The sequence below is a fragment of the Phodopus roborovskii genome, unplaced genomic scaffold, assembly GCF_943737965.1.
Source record: "Phodopus roborovskii unplaced genomic scaffold, PHOROB, whole genome shotgun sequence".
NCBI classification, from domain to species: Eukaryota; Metazoa; Chordata; class Mammalia; order Rodentia; family Cricetidae; genus Phodopus; species Phodopus roborovskii.
In genome coordinates, this window is record NW_026126448.1 from 9,328,086 (window position 1) to 9,351,976 (window position 23,891).

Sequence of the window (23,891 nt, forward strand, 5' to 3'; positions counted from 1 at the left end):
CCGCGAAGAGCGGGCGTTCGGATTGGTTGAAAGCAAGAGGCGGTGCAAGCTTCCTGGCCACGGACTTCAGGGCTTGAGGCGGGGCTCGTCTCTGGGCGTGGCTTCTGTGGGGCGGGACTCTGGATTGTGCCCAAGGCGAATTGTCCCGTTAAGTGAAGGAGCAAGGCCATGGCGATGAGGCTGCTGGCCGCTCTGCTAGCGGTCGCCGTAGCTGCCGCCTCGCGGGCTGCAGAGGAGTCTGAGCCGGGATGGGACGTGGCAGCCCCTGACTTACTTTACGCAGAGGGGACCGCCGCCTACGCGCGCGGGGACTGGCCTGGGGTCGTCCTGAACATGGAGCGGGCGCTGCGCTCGCGGGCCGCCCTGCGTGCCCTCCGCCTGCGCTGCCGCACACGCTGCGCGGCCGAGCTGCCGTGGGCTCCTGACCTCGATCTCGGCCCGGCCCCCAACCTAAGCCAGGACCTGGGCGCCGCCGCCCTCAACGACCTGCGCTTCTTCGGGGCCCTGTTGCGCCGCGCCGCTTGCCTGCGCCGCTGCCTCGGGCCGCCCTCTGCCCACTTGCTGAGCGAGGAGCTGGACCTGGAGTTCAACAAGAGGAGTCCCTACAACTACCTTCAAGTCGCCTACTTCAAGGTGCGACTGTCCCGGAGCCCGGCGGCCCGGGGCAACCTGGGGAACTCGGGGAGCAGAGCAGGGTCCAGTCCGCAGGGAGGAAAGGGGCCTCTTGGCTAGGGAGCTCTTGGCAGACTCGGGGCGCTTCATCCGGTTCTTATGGGCAAATGCTAACCCTAGAAGTCCAGCCAGTAGTGACAGTCCAAGCCAAGAAGAACATGACCTTTCCTTCTGGAAAGGCTTCCTAGAGGCAACCGAGGCGACCGCTTGGGCCTCCTAGCCCTACTTCATTGCAAGTATCCAAGTGAGAAGCCAGGCACTTCTGCAGCATCTTCCTTCCGGTTAGTTCTCCAATCATGCTTTTCCTGCTCCCGAATCCAAGAGGAGCGCCTTCAGGACGTGGGATTGCCACGTCGCCAGCAGGGGCTGCCTCGCTCCTCCCTATGGAGGACCCTCTGGCTAGTATGTCAGTTTTGGGGTTTGTTGTTTGTTTTGTTTTTAAAGAAAATGATTGTCTTTAGGGATGCCACGATTGTCTTTAGGGATGCCACAGGGCTTTAATGCCAAGTCAACTAACAGGCTTGGAGCACCAGGTGACTGGCCACATGTATTTCCAGGATTCAGAGTACTTGGCGTTTATTAACTGATTTGCCTTGAAACAGTAACATTTGAATAGATGCTGTTAATCCCGTGGGGCGGATGAAGAGGCTGCGCACGAAGACTGTATATCTACAATTGTTTGACAGCCCTTCAGTTCTACCTAAAAGAGACTTAGAGACTCTTGGGGACCTTAGATTTCTGCTTATTCCACTATTCCTTCTGGTTATTGGGATGAGAGCTGGGCTTACAAGCCCCAAATGATTGGGTTCTCACTTAGGTCATGTCACTAAAATTCATTGACATTAACATTTATTGAACAGTTCTACATTCCAGTTCTTGGGCAGGTGATCAAAATAATTGATTGTTCATTTTACCTTGTGTTACTACTAGGAGTCACCGTACTAAGAGCTAACTAAAATGCTTACGTAGATGGTTAGGGTTGTGGGAACATAACGGGGGAGTGATAGAATGCTTAGCTTCAGTTGAATTAGACCTGGCAGAGAAGTGACATTGAAGAAAGGTTTTTCCCCCACAAGGGAAATGTAAAACTACAGTATAGTATATTTTGGGTCATAGGGTAGTTCACTGCAGTGAGTCCTGTGTAGGCATGTATGTGGAGAACAGCAGAAGTGACTACAAAGTTTAGGGAGGTTGGATTCAGAAGAAACTCCTGTAAATTTCGGACAACCATCATCAGACTTAGCTTTCAGGATGCTCATTCTGGAAGCCAGATGGATAAAATAGGTGGAAGGAGAAAGTGTTGGCAGTGAAAACAGTGGAGAAAGGCCCATGGCTTAGTCCACCAGAGGAAGCCAGGTGCCAGTGCCTAGGAGTCAAAGGCTTGTAGGTGGGGTGGATAACAAAGGAAGACAGCAGCAGTCCTGAAAGACTGGGGAGAGTAAGCTAGGCACGGTGGCACAGTCCTCTGATCCCAGCCCTTGGATCTTACCACAGTGTAGTTGTTAACGCCCTATCCCCCAAATCATTGCACCTTTGGACTCTCCATTTCACTTATTTGTTTGTTTGTTTGTTACTTTCTTTCTTTCTTTGGAGACAAAGTTTCACCTATCATTCAAGTACTTGGGATCTGGTCAGAACTGAGAGTTTGAGACTGATCTGTATAGTGACAACCTGTCTGTAGACACACAAACACACAGAGAAACCAACCAAGCAAACAAAACCTCACAGAGTTTGGATGGGACCTCATTCTTTTACTTTGCCCATAGATAAACAAGCTAGAAAAAGCTGTGGCAGCAGCGCACACCTTCTTTGTGGGCAATCCTGAACACATGGAGATGCGGCAGAACCTCGACTATTACCAAACCATGTCTGGGGTAAAGGAGGCAGACTTCAAGGATCTGGAAGCCAAGCCCCATATGGTGAAAAGATACCCCCCCCAACACGCACACGCGCATGTGTGTGTGTGTGTGTGTGTGTGCGTGTGTGCGCGTGTGCACGCATGTATGTGTGTCAGAGCTGCTATGTAGTCCAGGCTGGTCCCAAGTCTTCCATAATTAACTCTTTCACCTAATTTAGTATCATGGTTTATGTGTGTTTTCAGCACTTTTTTGACCTAACATTTGAATAGTATTCTCATAATCAACTTATGTTCTCTATCATTTTAATAATTTATGCATCAGAACATTAGAGAGTCTGAAGATAACAATATATATGCATATTCATGTACATATATATGTAAAAAAAAACACTATCAGAATGGCATCGTACATACACAATACATGCTAAGCACTCTATCACTCCCCAACCCCAGAATGACTTTTAAAAGTAGACATGTGTTTGCTGGACATGATGGCATATACCTATAATCCTAGTATTGGGGAGATAAAGGAAATTAAATCAGGATTTCAAGGTTGCCTGCCTGTGCTGTGAAACATTCCTTCAAGGAGACTATGGGTGGGTTGTGATTTATTTTTAATCTGTGTGGGGTGGGGAGTAGAGGGAGTAAGGGGGAGAGGGAGAAAGAGAGAGAACTTATGTGGGTGCCTGAGAAGACCAGAAGAGGATATCATACCCCCTGGAGCTGGAGTCACAGGCAGTTGCAAGTCACCCTATGTGGGTGCTGGGAACTAAACTCAAGTCCTCTGGAAGTACATGTTCTTAATGACAGCCATCTCTGTCTAGCCCGTTACCTAAAAACGTTAAGCCCTATAGAAATGTGTAAGAATTACAGCAAACTCTGCCTTTTCCCTGCATTCAGTTACGTGTGTAAAATCAAAGGGTACTGGGAACCTGTCTACTAACAGCCCTTGTTATGTAGCAGCACCCAGGTTCCCCCTTTACATCCATAGTTTAGAAGTAAGGATTAGAACCTATGTGACAATGGCTTAGGACAAGTGAGGGGTTCCTCTGGAGCCTGTTTTGAGTACACCTTCTCTCCAGTAGCATGAATTTCGGCTAGGAGTGCGACTCTACTCAGAGGAGAAGCCACAGGAAGCTGTGCCCCACTTAGAGGCAGCCTTGCAAGAGTACTTTGTGGCTGATGAGGAATGCCGTGCCCTCTGCGAAGGGCCCTATGACTATGATGGCTACAACTACCTAGACTACAGTGCTGACCTCTTCCAGGCCATCACAGGTGCGTCCATTCAGAGCTTGGCTTCATCAAGCCTTCCAGGACTGTAAGGTCAAATTGATACACACCACACACACACACACACACACACACACACAATCATCCTCAATTTCTTTTTTTGTTTTTTTGTTTTGTTTTTTTGAGATAGGACATGCTGGCTTTGAACTCACAAGAGCTATGTGTCTCTGCCTCTGCCTCCCATGTGCTGGGATTAAAGGCATGTACCACCCCTGCCCGGCCATCCTCTTAAGTCTGGAACTCTGACTAAAAATTGCTTTCAGGGGTAAGGCGCTTGATGCGCAAGCAGAAAGACTCCAGTTCAGATCCCTAAGCACCCACATAAAAGCCAAGCACAGCACATACCCATGAAATCCCTTTGCTGGGGTTTGATGGTCAGACAGCCTCATCATAGGGATGAGCTTCAGGCTGAGAGACCCTGTCTTGAAAAATAACAATAATAAAGTGAGGAAGACACCTGGCATCACCTCTGGCCTCTACAGGCATGCATTCGCATATACCACATACATGCACATGTACACACACAGAGATTACTTCCCACTTCAATTCGTCCATCTTAGCCAAAATTTGAATCCTAAAAAAAAATGACTTTATTGTTCCTCATCTTTGATTCCTTTCAGACCATTACGTCCAGGTCCTCAGCTGTAAACAGAGCTGTGTCACCGAGCTGGCTTCCCACCCAAGTCGAGAAAAGCCCTTTGAAGACTTCCTCCCTTCACATTATAATTATCTACAATTTGCCTACTATAACAGTAAGGCCTGCTTTCCTCCTTCCCTCTGATGCCTCAACTGGGAAGGTTAGCCAGACAGACACGGTTTACAGCCACTCTCCTCCTTCACCGTGTCTGGCTTCTGTGTCTATGGGAGGCAACATGTATTTTGCCATAAGCCAATGGCCCAGGTAACCAGTTTCAATGGCCCAAAGGCTAAGAAGAGGATTGCAGGGCCTCTTTCTTTTGTCCCTCTTTGTGCATTTGTAATCTAATTTTGCATTTGAATTAAAATGAATAGCAAAAGTAAGGATGTACTACTCTTGAAACCAGCCCTCCTCCCAGGGTAAAGGGACTAAAAATATCCAGGAAAGGGGCTGTAGAGATGGCTCAGAGGTTAAGAGCACTAGTTGTTATTCCAGAGGTCCTGGGTTCAATTCCCAGCAACCACATGGTGGCTCACAACCATCCTTAATGAGATCTAGTGCTCTCTTCTGGTGTGCAGACAGAGCACTGTATACATAGTAAATAAATCTTTAAAAAAAAATATCCAGGAAAAAAAAAGAAGAACAGCAAATCAGCAGTTGTTTACTGGGTACCTACTGGGCCCCAACCGTTATAGCATATCCACAAGTACATGATATATGTTCATGAGTTGAGGAGATCTGCTTATAACCTATTATAATCTTCCTCTTCTTAAAAGTCATGTTGTGTAGCAAGTACTACTTTGCCCGGTCATCATGGCCTCAAGGCTTCTTTGCAACCAGATGTTAAGTGTATGTTGGTACCCACGATTACACCCTTTCCTCAAAGACATTTTCTTTTCTTCCTTTACAGTTGGAAACTATACACAGGCTATTGAATGCGCCAAGACCTACCTCCTCTTCTTCCCCAACGATGAGGTGATGAGCCAGAATCTGGCCTACTATACAGCCATGCTTGGAGAAGAAGAAGCCAGCTCCATCAGCCCCCGAGAGGTGAGAGACGAGTTCTGAGAGGAAAGCTTCTGGCTGAATCCAGTGAGAAAGCAGAAGAGTACTGCTGGTGTGGGGTGGGGCAGGTTCTGGACTCAGCGTGCCACTCAGGAGTTTGCAGAACATGCCAGGGCCTCAGAGCATCCTCTGGCTTTGGATGTGTGTTTTTCACATTGGCACACAGATTTCTCTGCCCCACTTGACAGCCAACCCAGATCCTGGATGCCATTGGCCCAAAATCAGTGCTGTTCCCTTCATAATGGGTTTCTGGTTCTGTTTCCCTCCTGAGTGCATTTCTCCTTGTCATTGCCTGTTCTCTGTTTTCAGTCAGCGTTTTTCACACCTCTAAATACGAAGAAAGCCTAGGTAGCACGTATTTCTGTGCTACCGTTCCTTCCACATAGCTGTTCCTTCCACATAGCTTTGGAATGGAGTCTCCTATTGTTAGCCCCACCCAGGTGATACTGGCTTTCTTGTAGTTATCCTTCTTGGCCACTAGATGGTGGTCATCTAGCTTTAAGAAGGCCCCTCCAGTCTTTGTCTTGCTTGGTTAATACTTTTTTTCTTTGCTATTAGTGAGCCTGGGAAGGAAAATACTCCACCTGGGAACGTTTACCTAGACCTCTCCTCCCGGGAAGGGAGTAGCTAGCACTAGTTTGAGCCCCAGCCCAGGCCTTCGTCTTTTGTAATCAGTGTGGCTGTCCTTTGAGTAGGCATTCTTCCTGCTGTAGCTATGAGATTTTGCAGATGAAATAGCTTGTGCCGTGGGTGTTACTAGTTAGTGGTGACTGGTATCTGCTGTCTGCTTGGTCCCTGTACTGACAAGCTTCCTGACACATGGCTGACACTAATAACAATATCAGCAGTAGAATCTGTTTCCTGTATCCTCATTGAATTGTTGGTGAGAGCTAAATGAGATACGTGCCTTGGTGTCTGGGCAGGAGGAAGCCAGTAATTTAGACTTCTTAAGATTCCTCTCCCTCTTGTGTGATTCCTGTAACTTACAGGGCAGACTCCTTTAACATGAACTGCCTCACCTTTATTACTGTCCGTTTCTCTTCCTTCTGCTGCTTGGATCCTAGCAAGGGACCTGGGGTAAGATGTGACCCCAGAAGGAACTCAGTTTCCCTGCCCTGGGTAAGCCCTCCCCCTGAGCACACATGGGATGTCAGAATACCAAGCTTAGCTGTTCTGCAGCTGCCCACCTTCAGGGAGGGATAGGGTGTGGCCACCCTGACGGGTGGCAGGTGGCCAAGTAGTGGCACTTTCAGTCCTCCTGCTCCATCTTTAGGAGGAAGAGAACTGTCTTACCCCATGGGCTCCCACTCAGGAAGCAAAGGCAGAGGACCACAAGCTCAGGGCTGGCCTGGGCTACATAGTGAAACCTGGTCTCAAAACAAAAATTGCAGGCAAGATGGCTCAGTGGGTAAAGCCACTTACTGCTGTGCCTGATGATCTGAGTGGGTTTGATCTCTGTGCAAGGAGGCAACTGGCAAGTTGCCCTCTGACCGCCACATCTATGCTGCAGCACATGAATGCACACACACACACAGAGAGAGAGAGAGAGAAAGATACATGTACACACACATACACATACAATAAAGAAATAAGTAGATTAAAAAATTGTGATAAAGGTGTTTGTCACACAAGCTTGTGGCCTGAGTTCAATCCACAGGACCCACACAAAGGTGTACAGAGACAACAGAATCCACAGAGTTGCCCCTCTGACCTCCAAACTTGCACAGTGGAAGTCATACACTCCAGGACACACAAAGTAAATAAATAAAATGTAACAGGAAATGTAAAAAAGAGGGCCGCAGGTACAGCTCCCTTGGTAGAGAGCTTGCTAGCATGCTTGAAGCCTGGGTTCAGTCCCCCAAACTGCAAAAGCAAAAATTGACGCCTGGTATTGCAAAGCATGTGTTCCATTCTGAGGATATCAGATCTTCTGTTTGAGAGAGCCGCTGGGACCTTCTTCCCTCCAGTGAAGCTGAGTTATGCTGCCCTTAGGGCCTTCTTGAGCACAAATGAGACCTTTGGCCCAGACTGGGCAGCATATGACTTGTGATGGGGAGGAAATACCTCAGTCACATAGGGAAATATAAAATGCCAGGGAGGGCCACACTAGGGCTAAAGGGTTGGGTTAAGTTCTAGGGGAGCTTTTGTTTCCTCAGAGTGCCCAGGATTACCGACAGCGAAGCCTGCTGGAAAAAGAACTGCTCTTCTTCGCTTACGACATTTTTGGAATTCCCTTTGTGGATCCGGTGAGCCAAAGCAGGAGCTAGAAAGGGGGTGGGAGGTCTACACCATACAACCCTGAGGAGAGACTGTCCAGGGCTGAGCCAGGCGTGGGATGTGTGGATCCTGAGGATGGGAGACAAAGTGGAAGATGAAAGGGAACCCTGGGCCACTGAAAGCAACAGGATCCAAGAGCCCACCTCATCGCAGGCAGTGAGGCAGTGGACTCCTGGAAACCCCATGTCACCCTACTTGTTATTCTGACCCAACCTTAGGACTCATGGACTCCGGAAGAGGTGATTCCCAAGAGACTCCAAGAGAAACAGAAGTGAGGGCCTTGTAGAAATGCCATGGTTGGATCAGTCTGACGAAGCGCCTGAGGCTTCCTGTGCCCAAGCAGATGGGAACTCCTGGCCAGGGGTGGGCAGGTCCAGTCTGGGAAGTTGGGGTGGGAACCAGGGCCAGTCCGGGCAACCTTCAGTGCTGCGATTCTCACAGGTCAGAACGCGAAACCGCGGTCCGCATCTCCCAGGAGATTGGCAACCTTATGAAGGAAATCGAAACCCTCGTGGAGGAGAAAACCAAAGAGTCATTGGATGTGAGCAGACTGACACGGGAAGGTGAGTCAGCAGGTGGTGGCATGCCTGCAGTGTGGTGGGCCAGGCAGGTCTCCCCATGTTCACCAGGTGGCCGTACCCACTAGGGCTTTGCTCAGCCCGTCATATACCAGCTTCCGCTTGTATATCAGGTGCTAGGACTTCCTCCACATCCAACACACCAAGGAACTGCCACCCAGACAGCCCAGAGAATGGGCCTTTGGCTAAGATTCCTGTATCACAGTTAGACTAACATAGTCACAGTAAGTATGGATGGCTTAAACCGTCCTGCCTCCCTCTCTGAACTCTCTTCTGACCACTGACATTGTTATCAAAAGGCAAAACCTTCCTGTCTTCTCTGCTCCGTTTGCCATGCTCCCACCCACTGTGATTGCTGCTCTCTGCTCTCCTCCTCTCCTGCCTTTTCCTTTTCCGTTGCCTTTGGCCCACCTAGGCCCAGTCAGCTCCTATCCGTTCTTATCCTTCCCCACACACAGATGCAGGCCTGTCTTCCAAACACCAGGACCATGCATGTGTCCTCGATACTAAAGCATCCTCCGTATGTGTATATCCTCCACTTGCACATCCTCCATGCCTCTCCATCAAATGGGATGGATTATTTCTGGTCCCCTGAGCCTGCCATTGGCCCACAGATTGTTGCCGATGCTTGTCCCCACTCCTGATGTACTTCTCACCATCTCTGCCCTGAAAGACACCTCAGGGAGACCTTACCTGCTCCTTTGAATCTGTAAGGGCACGGCGGTATGCATAGCACTGGTTATTGTCTGACTGGGGAATGGTGCCGTCCTCAGGTGTTAGGCTCTCTCTTACATTGCTCACAGGGTCTCAGCATGTCGATGGGGTTGAGCCACGTCTCTAGTGTGACTGTTTACTTGATGGAGGCCCAAGAGCCAGAAGCTGTTTGATGGCAGAGTGAGGCCTAGGATTTGGACCTCCTGTTCTGTTCAAGGAGGCCTTGGGCAGAGCCACTGCAGGACTTGTCAGTCTTGACCTTGCTTTGCAGGTGGCCCCTTGCTGTATGAAGGCATCAGCCTCACTATGAACTCCAAAGTCTTGAATGGCTCCCAGCGGGTGGTGATAGATGGTGTGATCTCTGATGAAGAGTGCCAGGAGCTGCAGAGACTGACCAATGTAAGGGTCGCCCTGCTTCCAAGTGTCTCCCTCCTAGCTGCGGTGGTCCCTGTTGCCCTTAGTTGTCCCCTCTCATCAGACACTTGACTGCCCTGACTAACTTTGCCTTGTCTTTTGGCCCATTAGGCAGCAGCAACTTCAGGAGATGGCTACCGAGGTCAGACCTCTCCACACACCCCAAATGAAAAGTTCTACGGTGTCACTGTCCTCAAAGCTCTCAAGGTAAACTCCATCTTAGCTCTCTACAGCATGGAGCAGGGAGAATCTGCCAGCCGGGGAAGGAGGAGGAGGACACTCCAGTTCAGGAGGAGTCGGGGGTGGAGATAGATAGGGAGAAGTGTCTCACTACTGACATTCCAGCTGCCAGGGAGTGAGGCTGGCCTATGCCAAGGAGATTTCCTTGTGAATCTTGGCTGTTAGACAAGGCGCAATAAAAATGAGGCAAGTGAGATGGAATGGGTCTCCAGACGTGTGGGTTGGCTGTGAATCGGAGCAGATCCCAGAGGGCGTGCTCCTGAACAGGGTAGGTGAAATATGAAGGAGAGATGGCTCCTTCAGCAGTGGGGTGGGAGATGCTCTCCGTATGTACCCTCGCACCTCAGCGTCCTGACAGTCTATAGAGGGGAGTCAGGCAGCTGACCACCAGTGTTCTTTGCAGCTTGGGCAGGAAGGGAAAGTCCCTCTGCAGAGTGCCCGCATGTACTACAATGTGACGGAGAAGGTTCGGCGTGTCATGGAGTCCTACTTCCGCCTGGACACACCCCTCTACTTCTCCTATTCCCACCTGGTGTGCCGCACTGCAATAGAAGGTGGGCCTCATCACCCCTGCAGCTTCTCAGGGGTAGGCTGTGCCCTGGCACTGCACCACTGCACTAGACACTGAGGTCATGGAGAAGGCTAGGGCTTGGTCCCTTCTTGCTGGCTGGGAAACCAGTGCAAGTATGTTGGCTGCAGCCCAGCATTTTCATTCTGGCAGTAGCGTGGAGGAAGAAAGAGGCAGTCCGCTAGCCAGGGGCCAGGAAACCTTCCAGGGAAGGTGATGGGAAGTTTGCAGGATGAACGTATTTTTGGAGTTCACAGGGTAGCAGGAAACCCTGCAAGCCAGAGAGACCAGTTCTACCTGAGGGAGCTAAGAACGTTGCCAACTCACAGAGAAGCACATTCTGGAGCGTGTGTCGTCTCCTTTCACTCGGCCCTGCACTGTGCTGCAAGCCCTCTCTTGGTAACTGTTAGACATACCGGGCTTGTGTGGGAGCTAGGGCATCTGAAGTCCGAGAGGTACAAGACCTTGTTCCTTCTCCCTCATATCACCTATGCTTTCCTGAGCAGGGGTAAGGCAGAGCCAGGCTGCAGGAATCACATGCGGCCCACAGCCAGCTCTGCCCTGCCGTAGCATTCAGAAGATGCGCTGACACCTTCTTGGAAGGTGGCAGGCCCTGGAAGGCTTCTCTCTCCCTCAGGGTGTTAAAAGCTCTAAGAAAATCTGGACACACCAAAGGAATGTGCCAGGCACTTGCCTGTGTGCCACAGAGCCTGGAGGTGGAGAAGTGCTGGCACAGGGAGGAGTCAGCAGGCACTGGAGGGCTTGGCAGAGCCATCATTTTAAAAAGATGAACTTTGCTGCCATATGTTGAGAGACTGGGGGCAGGGAGCTGGTCAGCAGTGACCATGGTGGGTGAGGATGAAGACTGAGAGTCTGGGAGTGGCAGAGAGGCAGAGAGAGGAGGTGCCATCGGAGAGGCGTAGAGGAAGATAGGCAGGCGCTGGTGACTGGCTGGGCCTGATGAGGCAGCATCTGCCATCCCCACAGGAAGTGTGCGGAGGTTTACACTGGAGAAAGGTGCGATCCGCTGGCATTAGACAGTCTGATTTCTCCCATGTCCTCTCCCTGTGTGGGTTTGCCACCTCCCCATCCCAGAGCCCACTTCTCCGGCTACACTGTGCTGCCTCTGTTTACCTGCCCTGCCCCTCCTGCAGGCCTGCTGGAAGACTTGAGTCAGTGGCCCCTGCGCCCACCAGCTTCCTCTGTTTACTGCGGCGGTCCCGCCTATTTCAGAAAGTCTCTAGCTGGGTGATGGCACCCAGCCCAGGATCTGCCTTGTTAGCTCCCTACAGTCCTATGGGCTGTACCCTGTTCACCCCGAAAACTTGTCCTGATCAATAAGCTCTGGCTTAACCAAAGACTCCTCATAGCCCAGTACATGACAGTTCCATAGACTCTCACATGTTTGGGGACGCCCCTCCATCCTGTCCCATGTGTCAACAAGAGAGCCTCTCACCGTGTCCTGTACATCCTACTCTAACATGGATCGTCTTGGCCTCAGAGTCACAGGCTGAGAGGAAGGACAGTAGCCACCCAGTCCACGTGGATAACTGCATCCTGAATGCTGAGACCCTCGTGTGCATCAAGGAGCCCCCTGCCTACACTTTCCGGGACTACAGGTAAATGCGGCACAAGTGGTGCCCCGGCTCTGCGCTTCCCCTTGGGAGTTCCTTTGTGCCCCGCACGCTGCCTCCCCACCCTTGCTGTGCACACACAGGCAGAGACAAGCGGTCTGTAGAGGCCAGTCCCTCACTCTAGTGCCCATATAGGAAGGCAGACAGTAGGGGACCCCCTCAGGAAGGGCGTGACTAGGAGGGCATGCATGGGTTTGGCATAGAACACACTAGCTAGTGTATATTGGAGTCTCTGAGGTGAGGCCGGGGACCCTGTGAGATGTTTATGGCTTCAGGAGAGCTTCTGGCCTCCAGCTGCTGGTTGAAAGCACACAGAGGAGGGTTCCAGGGAGCAGGGCATAAGCCATGTCCGGATTCCCTGCCTTCCCAGTGCCATCCTTTACCTCAATGGGGACTTTGATGGAGGAAACTTTTACTTCACTGAACTAGATGCCAAGACTGTGACGGTGAGTGTCCACTGTCCTCATCCCTGGGGACAGAAACCCTGTTCTCTAAAGCTGATGTCCCCAGAGGACAGCCCACAGAATGACCACCTGGCTTCCCCCAGCCCCATACCCTGCCCCCAGGCCAGGGGCTTTTGGCAGCTGTCCTCTGACCTTTCTCTGGGTTCTAATTACCCATTACTCTCCTGAGACCTTTTCCCATTTCCCCCTTTTCCTCCCTGTAGGCAGAGGTGCAGCCCCAGTGTGGAAGAGCTGTGGGATTCTCTTCCGGCACTGAGAACCCACATGGGGTGAAGGCTGTCACCAGGGGGCAGCGCTGTGCCATTGCCCTGTGGTTCACACTGGATCCTCGACACAGTGAGCGAGTAAGAGCTGTTGGGAGGGCCCTTGTCTATCTGCAAAAAGCCCTGGGTCCTTTCTCTGAGCCCTGCTGCTACTGGTTCGGTCATAAAGGAGTTCTGGGCTGGAGACTCCCCACCCCAGTGCACTTACTGCAGGCCTTGCTGCTCACCCTCCCTGGACCTGTCTTTTCAGGAAGAGGGGGAGTCCTTGCTTCACTCCTAGTATCCTTCTCCAGCTACTAGAGCTTAGGCCTGCTGGGAAGGGAGTGGTCCCAGAGGCCTTATGGCAGCATCGCCATTGTTTTTTCTGGAAGCTGCAGGGTGAGGGCCTTGCTGGGGACTTGCTGAGGAAACGGTTTGCTATTGCAGGACCGGGTGCAGGCGGATGACCTGGTGAAGATGCTGTTCAGCCCAGAAGAGGTGGACTTCCCCCAGAAGCAGCCCCAGCATGACCAACAGGGCTCCCCAAAACCTGGAGAAGAGTCTCTGTCAGACAGACAGTCACAGCACAAAGATGAGCTATGACAGTGGCTAGGTCACACCTGGGTGTCATTGGACCCAGAGAACTCTGCCCTGCAGTCAGGACTTTCCAGACTCTCAGGGCTGCAGAGTGAGGGGCACTTTTGTCCCCTAACCAGTCAAAGGATCCTGCCCACAGCCTTCCCCATGGTGCTACTGTTCTGAGAGTGGACGCAACAGGACACCACTCTTCTCTGGGCTTGGCTGAAGGCTCAGGACGCAGGCCCAGAACCATCCTGCAGCCTATATAGGCAGCTGCCTAACAGCAGCATATTTAAGTGTCTGTATAGACAACCAAAGAATAAATGACTCGTGTTTTTTCATTTAGTGGTTTGTTCCAAGAGAGGAAATGTTTCCATTCTACCTCAGAGGCCATGTTTGGTAGCAGTTACTCAGGGCAGTGTGTAGTGGCCTGTGCCATACAGGAAGGCCTGTCCTGGGACCCAGCTGGGTCACTTCCTGTGCAGCCTCAAACTAGATGCTTAACCCGGGCTATTACCATAGAAGGGGCATCTTGGTCCTCACTGCCCACCTTCTGCGAGAGCTGTGGGGCCCAGATACAGCACCCAATGTGGCTGTACTTCATAAACTTTGAAGCTGTGTCAGAAGCATCTAGATTGATGCTAATCCTCTCCTGGCAGAGAGCAGCAGTCAGCAGTGCTCTGGCACATTACCCTTGGGCAGCCACATGCTTCCTGTTCAGCTGGCCTCAGAGCCTGTACCTGAGAGCCTCATGTGCAGGGTGATGCCCTGAGAGACCAAAAACACAAACTGGAAATTCAGCTCCTCTGGCCACATAGCTGGCACCAAGCCCACCACCTTCACCATGCCTGAGATGCTGTAGGACAGAGTGTAGGAACCTGCACCTGAGTTGTCATTAGCCAGACAATATTTATTTAGTGAGTAGCAGCCTGGTGCTGGGAATATGAGAGGGAGCAAAGTAAGCCTGGTTCTCACAGAACTGTGTTTTATAGGGGATATATAATAAATGCATAAATATCGTAAGTGTGATTTGTATATCCTAAGCCTTCGATGACCCCGAGGCAGAAGAAACAGCAAGAAGCTTGATGAGAGGCAGGACATAAGACTCAGCAGGGAGGAGCCTTTGCTACTCTTTGGTACCTGTATCCGGTGGCTTATAACCACCTGTATCTCCAGCTCTAGGGAATCTGATGCCCTCTCCCGGCACCAGCACAAACACGGGGTACACACATACAAATAAAAACAAATCTAAAGCTAATGCAGGGCCAGAAGACCAGGAAGAGAAGGGTAGAGGTCAGACGCTAAAGGCCCCAGTAGGGTTTTGAGTTTGGCACATCAGGATGTGACAAACATATTAAAAGTTTCCTTGGGTAATAAATGCATGGAGAATAAGCTGTTGGAACAGGAATGGAGACAGCAGGACAGGGGCTGTTGAGTGATCAGAGAGAGAGGAGGAGGCCTGGGCCAGGGCCAAGCAGCAGAAGGAACGAAGACCATGCTGGCTAGCGTTGGCAGTGCCAACAGGAGGTGCTGAGGGCTTGTCATGTCATGAGGAATGAGCAGGATTTGGAAGTTAGGCCACTAGTTGAGGTGGGGAGGGGGCAGTGCACTGTTGGAGGAAAGTGAGGTGTGGCCAGCAGGAACCTGGGTTGGTGTGCTAAGGGTGAGTTTGGGGGGGACATAACTGGGGTGTGAAGCTGGGAGAGGTACACAGGGAAGTCAAAAGATAGCTCATCTAGAAGTAGTGTGGACAACAGCAAGAGAGATGTGGGCTGGCCCCCACTGAGGGCATTCCGAGGAGGAAGAGAGTAGTGTGGGGGAGCCAGTGAAGTCCTGAGTGAATGTGCATCGCTGGCTTGAGCATGGCCGTGTCAAAGAGCCCAATGCCGCAAACCCATGGGAATGGCAAGGCCCTCTCCCCTGTTCTGAGTACAGATGTGCAGATCAAGATAGTGATGACAAGTGGTGTCCAAAAGCTGGGCAAGATGAAAACTGAAATCCTGGTGTGATGGTGCTTGCCCGTAACTACAGAGACAGGAGGATCAGAGTTCAGGGACAGAATGGACTACTTAGTGAGTTGGGGCCACTACTTCCCAAGTGCTGGGATTAAAGATGTGTGCCACTGCCTGGCTGGCTTTTACAGTTCCAATGCATGCTAACTGCATACGGACAGCAGGCTGCCTGTTTTGAGCTCACAAAAGCTAAAGTGTTTCCATTGGCAACAGGACCAAGGTAAATGTGTGTAACTAGGCTAGGGAAGCTCATCCAGAAGCAGTGACTGATGGCAGGGTCCCAGCTAAGATCTGACCATGCATGTTTGGTCTGTGTTGGAGAAGCATCCAGAAGAGCAGTTCAGCAATATGAGGAAGCTTGCTTGGGTTGGAGACAGCCTGTGGGAGGGTCGCAGGCAAAAGGAACAACTCAGCAAACCCAGGGAAGATAGGAGTGTTGACACTTACTGGTCTCTGGTGCCTAGGGAAGCTGCAGAGCTGAGGTAGGAGGCACCAGAGATCTGTACCCAGTGCTGTTCCGGAGGAGTGAAGACACCATTAGACTGCCTGTGTAATGCAAGGTGTCCTTGCCCTAGTTAGACAGTGGACTACCTGAGACTCCCGATGCAGCCTCAAGTTGTTTATGGGCCTTAGGAAGGAGGAAACAATGTACCAACTGCAGAGGGTGGGAAGTGCAGAGGGTTGTGGGATTCCACTTTGGCTGCTCAACTATGCCTGAGCATCCAGAGCAGCTGAGGGTGGCACATGGTTGGCTGTCCTCCTTTCTTGCTGTGTGCCCTCAGGTGAGCCACTTCTGTGGCTGTTTAGGGAACTTAACCCAGTTCGGGGTGGCACCACTTCTGAGCCTCCAATGGCAGCTACAAGGAAAACAATAGATTGCAACCAACTGAACCAGACCCTCTTAATCAGCCATGGGAGAGGACAGTGGACCAGTCCCTTTTATTTCATTACAAGAGAGGAAAAACCAATGAACCTTCATACCAACCCATCAATGATCAACACATACCTACCAAGGCTGTCCTCAGCTGGGCTCAGCAGTGAAAAAGGTGGCAACCAGTTCCCAGCCTTAAGCAGTATGCCATGCCAGGATGAGGCAGCACCAGGGAAAGCCCATCCTAGGACCGTCATCTTGGGGACAGCTTTAGTCAGCCACTATTATGGCAAAATCATGGTCCTAATAACTTTGTGAACTAGACAGGCAAATGGTATTAGTGATGAGAGGCTGGGCTGGGAACCCTGAGCCTTCACGGTCCTCTCTGCATGCCTGAGAGTCACTGGGCTGCATGGCCACCAAGAATAATAGGTTCACTAGGGTGGAGAAGCTATACATGGCTAGGGAGCAGGACTTGAATTCCAGGTGGCTTTGGAACACTGGTACACAAAGGCTGTTGGGGAAGCAGAAGATATTTAGGTAGAGCAGACCCAAATTCTCAAATGACAAAGAGGAAAGCATCTGGAAGAGCTTCAGGGGAAGACACAAGAGTCCCGGAGGCTTAAGTCGGGTGGTGGCACACACCTTTAATCCCAGCACTTAGGAGGCAGAGGCAAGTAGATCTCTGAGTTCAAGGACAGCCTGGTTTACAGAGTGAGTTCCAAAACAGCCAGAACAAAACAGAATCCTGGAGGTTCTGAGCCCTTAAGGTGGGGGATTCCTAGAATGGAGACACAGACAGACAGGCATCCAGCAGCCCCTCAGGCTTCACATCTGCGACACTTTAGCTCTGGGAACAGTGACCCTGTCTACCACAGCTCTTACATATCTGAAGACAAAAGCTAGGGCTATGTGTACACCTGAAGCACCAAAACTCAGGTATCTGACCAATGCTCCCAAGGTCAGAATGAGCCCTGGGTTCTTCCTCGTGAGAAGTCTTTGCAAGAGGCAAAGGCCCAACTTTGAGAGAGGACCCTGTCTGCCCTTTTCAATAGCCTATGTATAGTAGCTACCAGTGCAGTCTCTCTGCCTCCCCTAAGCATCATCCCAGCTTGGCAAAACAATATTCCTTTAGGGACAAAGACATTGAGGCTACACAGTTGTCTCATTTGTAGGGAGCATCTTACCCACCCTTCTATCTGCACTGGATGCCTCCCTCCAAAACTCAGAAAGGTAAAGATATGGGGAAAGGCCACCCAGCATCACAGACATCCCAGTTACCTTCCTACCTGGAAGGCCTCCTTAAGGTTACCAGGGTCTCACTGCCCTCCTGGGATCTTTTGCTTGCATCTCCTGTCCCACTCTAGGCTCTGGTAACCACCCTCCACCTCCTTTTGACTCTATTGTTTTGTTATGCATGGCAGAAAAATCTGAATCGGAACATCTTCTCTGTTACCATTCTGTACCTCATTAGTATTTTGGAATCAGCAGGCTACCCAAGGAGCAGGTCCAGTGTACACAGGAAGTCAGAGGGACCCAGTGTGTGACACTGTGTATACCTAACAGCACTCACCCCTTGCCCAGCTTCCCCCAGGTCCTCCTATCTTGGAGCTGCAGTCCATACCAGGGCCCACGCCCTGATCGGGCACACAGGCTTGCCATTGTCTGACAGTGCCAGGCACCCACGTGAAGAATGCAAGGCAGCAGGCTGTGGGTTTGTCCCTGCAGCGGGGGCTGAGGCTGTGGGGGAGGAAACTGGCCGTGTTGCAGCTCTGGAAAGGCAGTGGGATGCATGGGATGCAGGGAGGTGGCTGGGAGGCTGGCTGGAGTGGGAGCAGGGGTGTGACATTTCTCCTGCACCCATGCCAAGCCTGTGGGGCTGAAACGAACGTGAGAGGATTACTAATGAGACCCAGGGGAGTTAAACATTCCCTGTTCCTGAGGGCTGAGTGAGAAGGGGCAGACAGGGGTCTAGGAGGGGACAGCCTGAACCCCAGGAATGTGCAGAGGCCACTGCCCCTGCCAGGCTGTTCTGGAGCTAGGGGCCCCTGGGCTGTCTCAGGTCCCAGCAGGAGCTGCTGAGCCAGCCAGCAAAGGGATTAACTGGCTGAGCAGTTCTTCCTCCTGGCCCGGGCCAGCATGGTGCAGGGCTCCCTAGCTCTCCACTGCATCTAAGGCTGGCCTGCAGCCACTGCTGGCCTAGTAACTGTGGGGTCCCTCTTTTGACTCCTCGGATCCCAAACAGACCCTACAGCACATGTCTGCTGGTTTAAGACCAAACACATGGCTTCCAGGTACCCAGGACTCTTCTCCCCAACATCTCAGCTCTCACCTAGTCTCTACCTGCCTCAGAGCCCCTACCAAAAACTAACTCTAGGGAATATAGCTCAGTGGTAGAGCGCTTGCCTAACATGTGCAAAGCCTGGTTTCCATATCCAGCACGCGCGCGCGCGCACACACACACACACACACACACACACGCGCGCGCACACACACACACACACACCTCTAGATTTTCCTGCTGTAACTAGAATCTTTTTCCTTTCCCCCTTATCCATCCTCAAGGAGTGGGCAAGAAACCCCATGTTCATATCAGGGATGAAAGCACAGCAGCTATCCACTGAGCTGGATCTTGCAATAGTGATTAGAAAAAGTCTCACTGGAATCACACTCCTGAAGGGGTTTCCCTGGTTGGAAAGACCTTGAGAGGGGAAGAGTCACTCCTCTGAGCCCCTCCCTTTCTTGCTCTTGAGGCCGGGAGGGCTAGGATACCCCACCTTGGGCACTAGGTCCCGCCCTCCATCCCGCTAGAAGCTGGGCAAGAGCTCTGCTGGGGACTGGCTGTGGGCGGGTTTTGGCCTTTTCCAGCCCCTGGGCCGCCCCCTGCATTCTGGAATCCAGCAGCCACTGCCTTTGCTGGTCTGACTCTGTGGCTGGCCAGCCAACCATCCCCTCTCCTACCCTCTTCCTGTGCCACTTAGCTCCCCTGCTTCAGCTGTCCTTCTCACCATGACTACAGCACTCCCCAAGACCCTGGCCCATCTCTGAGCCCTGGAACCCTCAGACTCCTCACTAGGCCATGGCCAACTCAGGCCTCCAGCTCCTGGGCTACTTCCTAGCCCTGGGTGGCTGGGTAGGCATCATCGCCAGCACCGCCCTGCCGCAGTGGAAGCAGTCCTCCTATGCAGGTGATGCCATCATCACTGCCGTGGGCCTCTACGAAGGGCTGTGGATGTCTTGCGCCTCTCAGAGCACCGGGCAGGTCCAATGCAAGCTCTATGATTCACTTCTGGCCCTGGACGGTAGGCTTCAGGCAGGAGCCTGGGAGGGGGCTGGGGAGGTCTAGCACATGCTTTCTCACAGCCTGCCCTCAGCACTGGGTGGCACACTCCAACCCCTGTGTGATTCCCTAACTGCCGTCCTGTGTACACTTGGAGAGTCTAGGCCGGCCAGGGCTCTGGGCTCTGGGGGAGGCATGAGCACAAGAGGCTGGCAGCCTGGGCTCCCTGTCCTAACCCCATAACCTCACCACTCACCTTTGCACTCTGATGTTCTCTTGTTTAACCAGGACACTAGTACATAGGACATGGGAGGGTGGGCCGAGATAAGGGTCTGGCTCCTTAAGTCTGTTAACATCATTTGCTTCTCTTCTCTCCATATTCTATGTTAACAGACCCGTGCACACACCCTACATAGACACAAAACATCAGAACAGAATACATACCATACACATACACACATTCACACACACACACACACACACACACACACACACACACCTGCTCCTGGGATGTGGCATTTCAACCATCAAACTGCTTATAGTCACTGTTACAGCTCTGACCTTGGGGGCCCTCCCACCTGCACTCCACCGGGGCTCTGCAGGTCCTTCGGGGACCTAAGGCTGTCTGCAGCCTAGAACTGACCAGCACACTCAGAGAAACAGGCGTACAGCTCCATGGATGATTGACAGGGCTGCTGCTGGGGACCAAGCTGGCCTTAGGTAGGCCTCACACACTCTCAGCCCTTCCTCCGGCAATCCTGGGCAGCACCCAGCCCTGTATCCTGCTGCTTGATGGTGCAACAGGTCTGAGACAAGGCAGCAGAAGAGCAAATTCAAACTATTCCATCCCTCGGCACCACAGAGAGGAGCCAGCAAGGGCTAGCGGGAAATCACCCCCACACCCTGTTCTCAAACACTCACTGTCTCTTTCACAAGCAGGCAAGTAGTCAGACCCCTTTGGGCTTCTACTCAAGCCCCTCCACACTGGGTTCCTCCTACCCAGATCCAACTCCTCCGTTTTGCCACCCCCTCCAAGTTCCCCTCTCCTGCTCAGTCCTTTCTCTGTGTTCCAGGTCATATCCAGTCAGCGAGGGCCCTGATGGTAGTGGCGGTGCTCCTGGGCTTTGTGGCCATGGTGCTCAGTGTCGTGGGCATGAAGTGTACTCGAGTCGGAGACAGTAACCCCATCGCCAAGGGCCGTGTGGCCATCTCAGGGGGTGCCCTCTTCCTCTTGGCCGGTGAGTGCCCTGCCTCCTCCCCATTCTCGCCCATGCAGCTAGCCCACCTCTGGGCCAGGCAGAGCTGAGCACCCCTACTTGGTCCTTAGGTCTATGTACTTTGACTGCTGTCTCATGGTATGCTACCCTGGTGACCCAGGAATTCTTCAACCCCAGCACACCTATCAATGCCAGGTGAGTGCCAGAGCTGGGCCTCCTTCTTATCTGCCCTCCCCTGGCCCCAGTTGTCACTTGGAAATGAGGAATAGGCCCCAGCTTGTTTCCCAGAAAGAAGAGTCACATAGGGTGTGACTAGGCCCTTGGGAGGGACTGGAGACCTGATGAGGACATCCTGGTGCAGCCAGGCCCCTGAGGAGCCCAGTGCCCTAGCTCTGGGTCTGAAGTCTAGCTCTATGTTCCTGCCAGGTGACTTAGGTCACTTGTGACTTAACCTTTTCAAGCCGGAACCAGCCTTTCTGTGGTTCTGAGGATCCAAAGGGTAATGAGGGAAGAGATTCAGGGCTCAGTACAGCTGGGCTGCTTTACTTCTGCTGGTGGCAAAGGTCAAGATGGCTTCCTAGAGGAGGCAGTAGAATGCGGGGGGGGGGGGGGGGGCGCACTGGTAATATGAGACTGGAGAAAATGGGTGGCTATGGTAAGAAGCCAGCAGCTATGAGGATTTGCTCCTCGCCCTGGGTGAGGCTGCAGCTGCCCTCTGCTGTGTAAGAGGGAGCTGTGAGGAGGTCTGCACCGCCGAGCAGCTGTTGCCTTTGCCTCCAGCAGAGGGCTTTGGGTGAGGGAGGTAGCAGCGGGAAGCAGGCCATATACTTGGGAGCTAATTTGGTCATAATTTGTAGGGTTAAAGGCTTAGGGGGTGGAGCGGCAGGGGAAGGGCCTGAGTGTACCTGGTTCTTCCCTTGCTCTCAGCCCAGCCAGGAGCAAAGAAAACGATAGTTCCCAGTCCAGTTATCCTGCCACCTCTGGGGCGGAGGGGGATGAAGGATGCTTAGGCCGTCTCTATGGGGAGGCTCCATGAAGAAAACAGAGGAGAATTCAGATAAGAGAATTATGTCCGGTTGAGCAGACAGCACAAAGACTTGCTGTGCAAGGTCTAACCCAAGGAGCCAAGCTAGGACTAGGACTTCAGGACTCCTGGGCTGCCTGGGTTGGGTCCTGAGAACAGTCAAGCCTCTGTCAGGCCTGGGGGGGGGGCAGATCAAAGGACCCTTCCTTCTGGTGGGGGGTGGGGTGATGAGGGGTGAAGGGGAACAACAAGGCAAGTCCCCCATCAGGAGGCTCCATATGAACTGGGTCCTGAAGGTAGAGAAGGAGCTGGGAAGGCGTTCTATGGGGAAGACCTGTACCAAGGCACAGAGGTGGGAAAGCCCTGGAAGAGCCAGGCTGGATGGCAGAGCTGGCCCAGAGGGCCAGGCAGAAGAGGAACAATCCCCAGAGGGCAGTGAAGAGCTGCCCTGGCCGGAAGCTGGTCTGTAGACCAGACCATGACGGGAGAAGGAGACAGCAGACTGTTCCATTGCATCCAGACAGATCTCTGTATTCTTCCCTCCACCAGCCAGATGAGGAAATGAGCCTGAGCTGCCCATCCAGACTTGAAGACTTGAGCTTCGTCCCCTGACATGCTAGTGGGGAGGGAGGCAGGGCGAGCACTCACTCTAGGTTGTTTGGAAAGAAGGAAGAAGCCTGTAAATTCCTTGTGTGTTATCTTCTTTCTCCCAGGCGCTGATTCAGGGGAAGGACCCCCAAGTGGGTAGGGGCCAGGCAGGGCTGGGTTTTGCAACCTGATATAGTCCTCCCTACCTCTTACAGGTATGAATTTGGCCCAGCTCTGTTCGTCGGCTGGGCCTCTGCTGGCCTGGCCATGCTGGGGGGCTCCTTTCTTTGCTGCACATGCCCAGAGCCTGAGAGAGCCAACAGCATCCCGCAGCCCTACCGCTCTGGACCCTCAACTGCTGCCCGAGAGTACGTCTGAGTCTGCCTGCCCTGCCAAGCCCATTTGTCCAGAAACCCTCTTGCCCAGAACTCCAGGCAGCTGACATGATACCCTGGGCAAGGGTAGGTAGGGTACAGATTCCTTGAACTCAGTCTGGAGCTCCAAACATCTGGTCCTCAACAGACTCTGAATCCCAGACTCAAGATACTCAGAGATCAGAAGCAAGACCCAGACGACACATATCCCCCAGTAAGACCCAGGTCTGCTCTGTCTACACCAGAATGAGTACACAGGGCCTTAGACACTTAGTTACCAGCTCCCTCAGCAGCCCACTTATTCAGTGAAGGGGCCACCTGCCTTCTATGTGCTGGACCCTGAGGATCTCACAGCAACAGAAGGATCTCAGCGCATACAAAGCACTTTGGGCCAGCAGCTACTCACAGCAACCATACAGAGGAAATTCTCAAGGCTAAGGACTGTCCCCTACATCACACACAAGGACATGGAGCTTCAGAGAGACCTGGAAGTGTGACTCTCTTGTCTGTGAGGGCAGGCCTCAGGCTCTAGCAGTTAATTGCCCAACATTGTTTGGGTGCCTGTACAGGTCACAAGGTCAGACTGTCTCAGTCATCCCCAGGAATGGGCCCCAGGCAGGGCTGCCATAAGAATCTGGTGCCGTGCCTGGGCCTGACTGCACAGCCCCTGTCTCCTTTACCTTTGCTCATCCCACTAACCAGCCTTTTCTCTTTTGACTTGCAGACCTGTTGTTAAATTGCCCGCCTCCATCAAGGGCCCCCTGGGTGTGTAAAGTCCAGGTTCCCAGCCAGGCCCTCCCCACTACCACATCTAGACTGTGTGTTTGATATTTTTTGGAAAGAAAAGTGAACATTCAGCCCCAAGTGTGACCTCATCCTCTGTTCCCACGCGCCTAGGGTGGGGTCTGGACTAGAGAGGTCAGAGCCAACTCCTAGGGCTATGGAGGTGGGTTCCAGGACACAGGCAGAACAAGCAGGGAGCACTTAGGGTTCCTGCTCTGTATCTCTGCCTGCCCTGCCTTGGAGTTTGGTACCAGGACTTGCATGAGGGGAAGCCACATCTACTCCTACAGGGCACCTAACGCCTGGCCTAGTAAGGGTACAGGACCTCAGGGTGAGGGAGACCCTGGCATGGAGACCATCCCATAGGTAAAATGTTCTAGGCCCTCCTTGGAAGCCCTCTTCAGGAAAAGGACAGTCTCTGTATGGCCCAACTTGGGTCACAGCCAAGTGAGGGGACAATGTAGGAGCTCCCTCAGTGAAGAAGGGGATGGAGAGGGACATCACATCAGG

General features: G+C 52.4%; 2 protein-coding genes across 2 annotated transcripts; both read left to right on the top strand.

Annotated features, from left to right (window-relative positions):
* The first annotated feature begins 168 nt into the window (after positions 1-168).
* On the top strand, positions 169-13,577 carry P3h1 (prolyl 3-hydroxylase 1). The gene is made up of 15 exons (XM_051188635.1): positions 169-633; positions 2,439-2,591; positions 3,616-3,805; positions 4,441-4,572; positions 5,368-5,507; positions 7,679-7,768; positions 8,018-8,070; positions 8,241-8,362; positions 9,363-9,490; positions 9,617-9,712; positions 10,149-10,299; positions 11,815-11,932; positions 12,318-12,393; positions 12,615-12,755; positions 13,101-13,577. Exons 1-15 carry the CDS (start codon positions 169-171, stop codon positions 13,254-13,256), a joined length of 2,211 nt encoding a protein of 736 aa, XP_051044592.1. The 3' UTR covers positions 13,257-13,577.
* Positions 13,578-19,142: 5,565 nt separating this feature from the next.
* On the top strand, positions 19,143-23,395 carry Cldn19 (claudin 19). Its single transcript, XM_051188645.1, has 5 exons — positions 19,143-19,417; positions 20,469-20,633; positions 20,723-20,807; positions 22,440-22,592; positions 23,323-23,395. Exons 1-5 carry the CDS (start codon positions 19,195-19,197, stop codon positions 23,369-23,371), a joined length of 675 nt encoding a protein of 224 aa, XP_051044602.1. The 5' UTR covers positions 19,143-19,194; the 3' UTR covers positions 23,372-23,395.
* Positions 23,396-23,891: the final 496 nt, after the last annotated feature.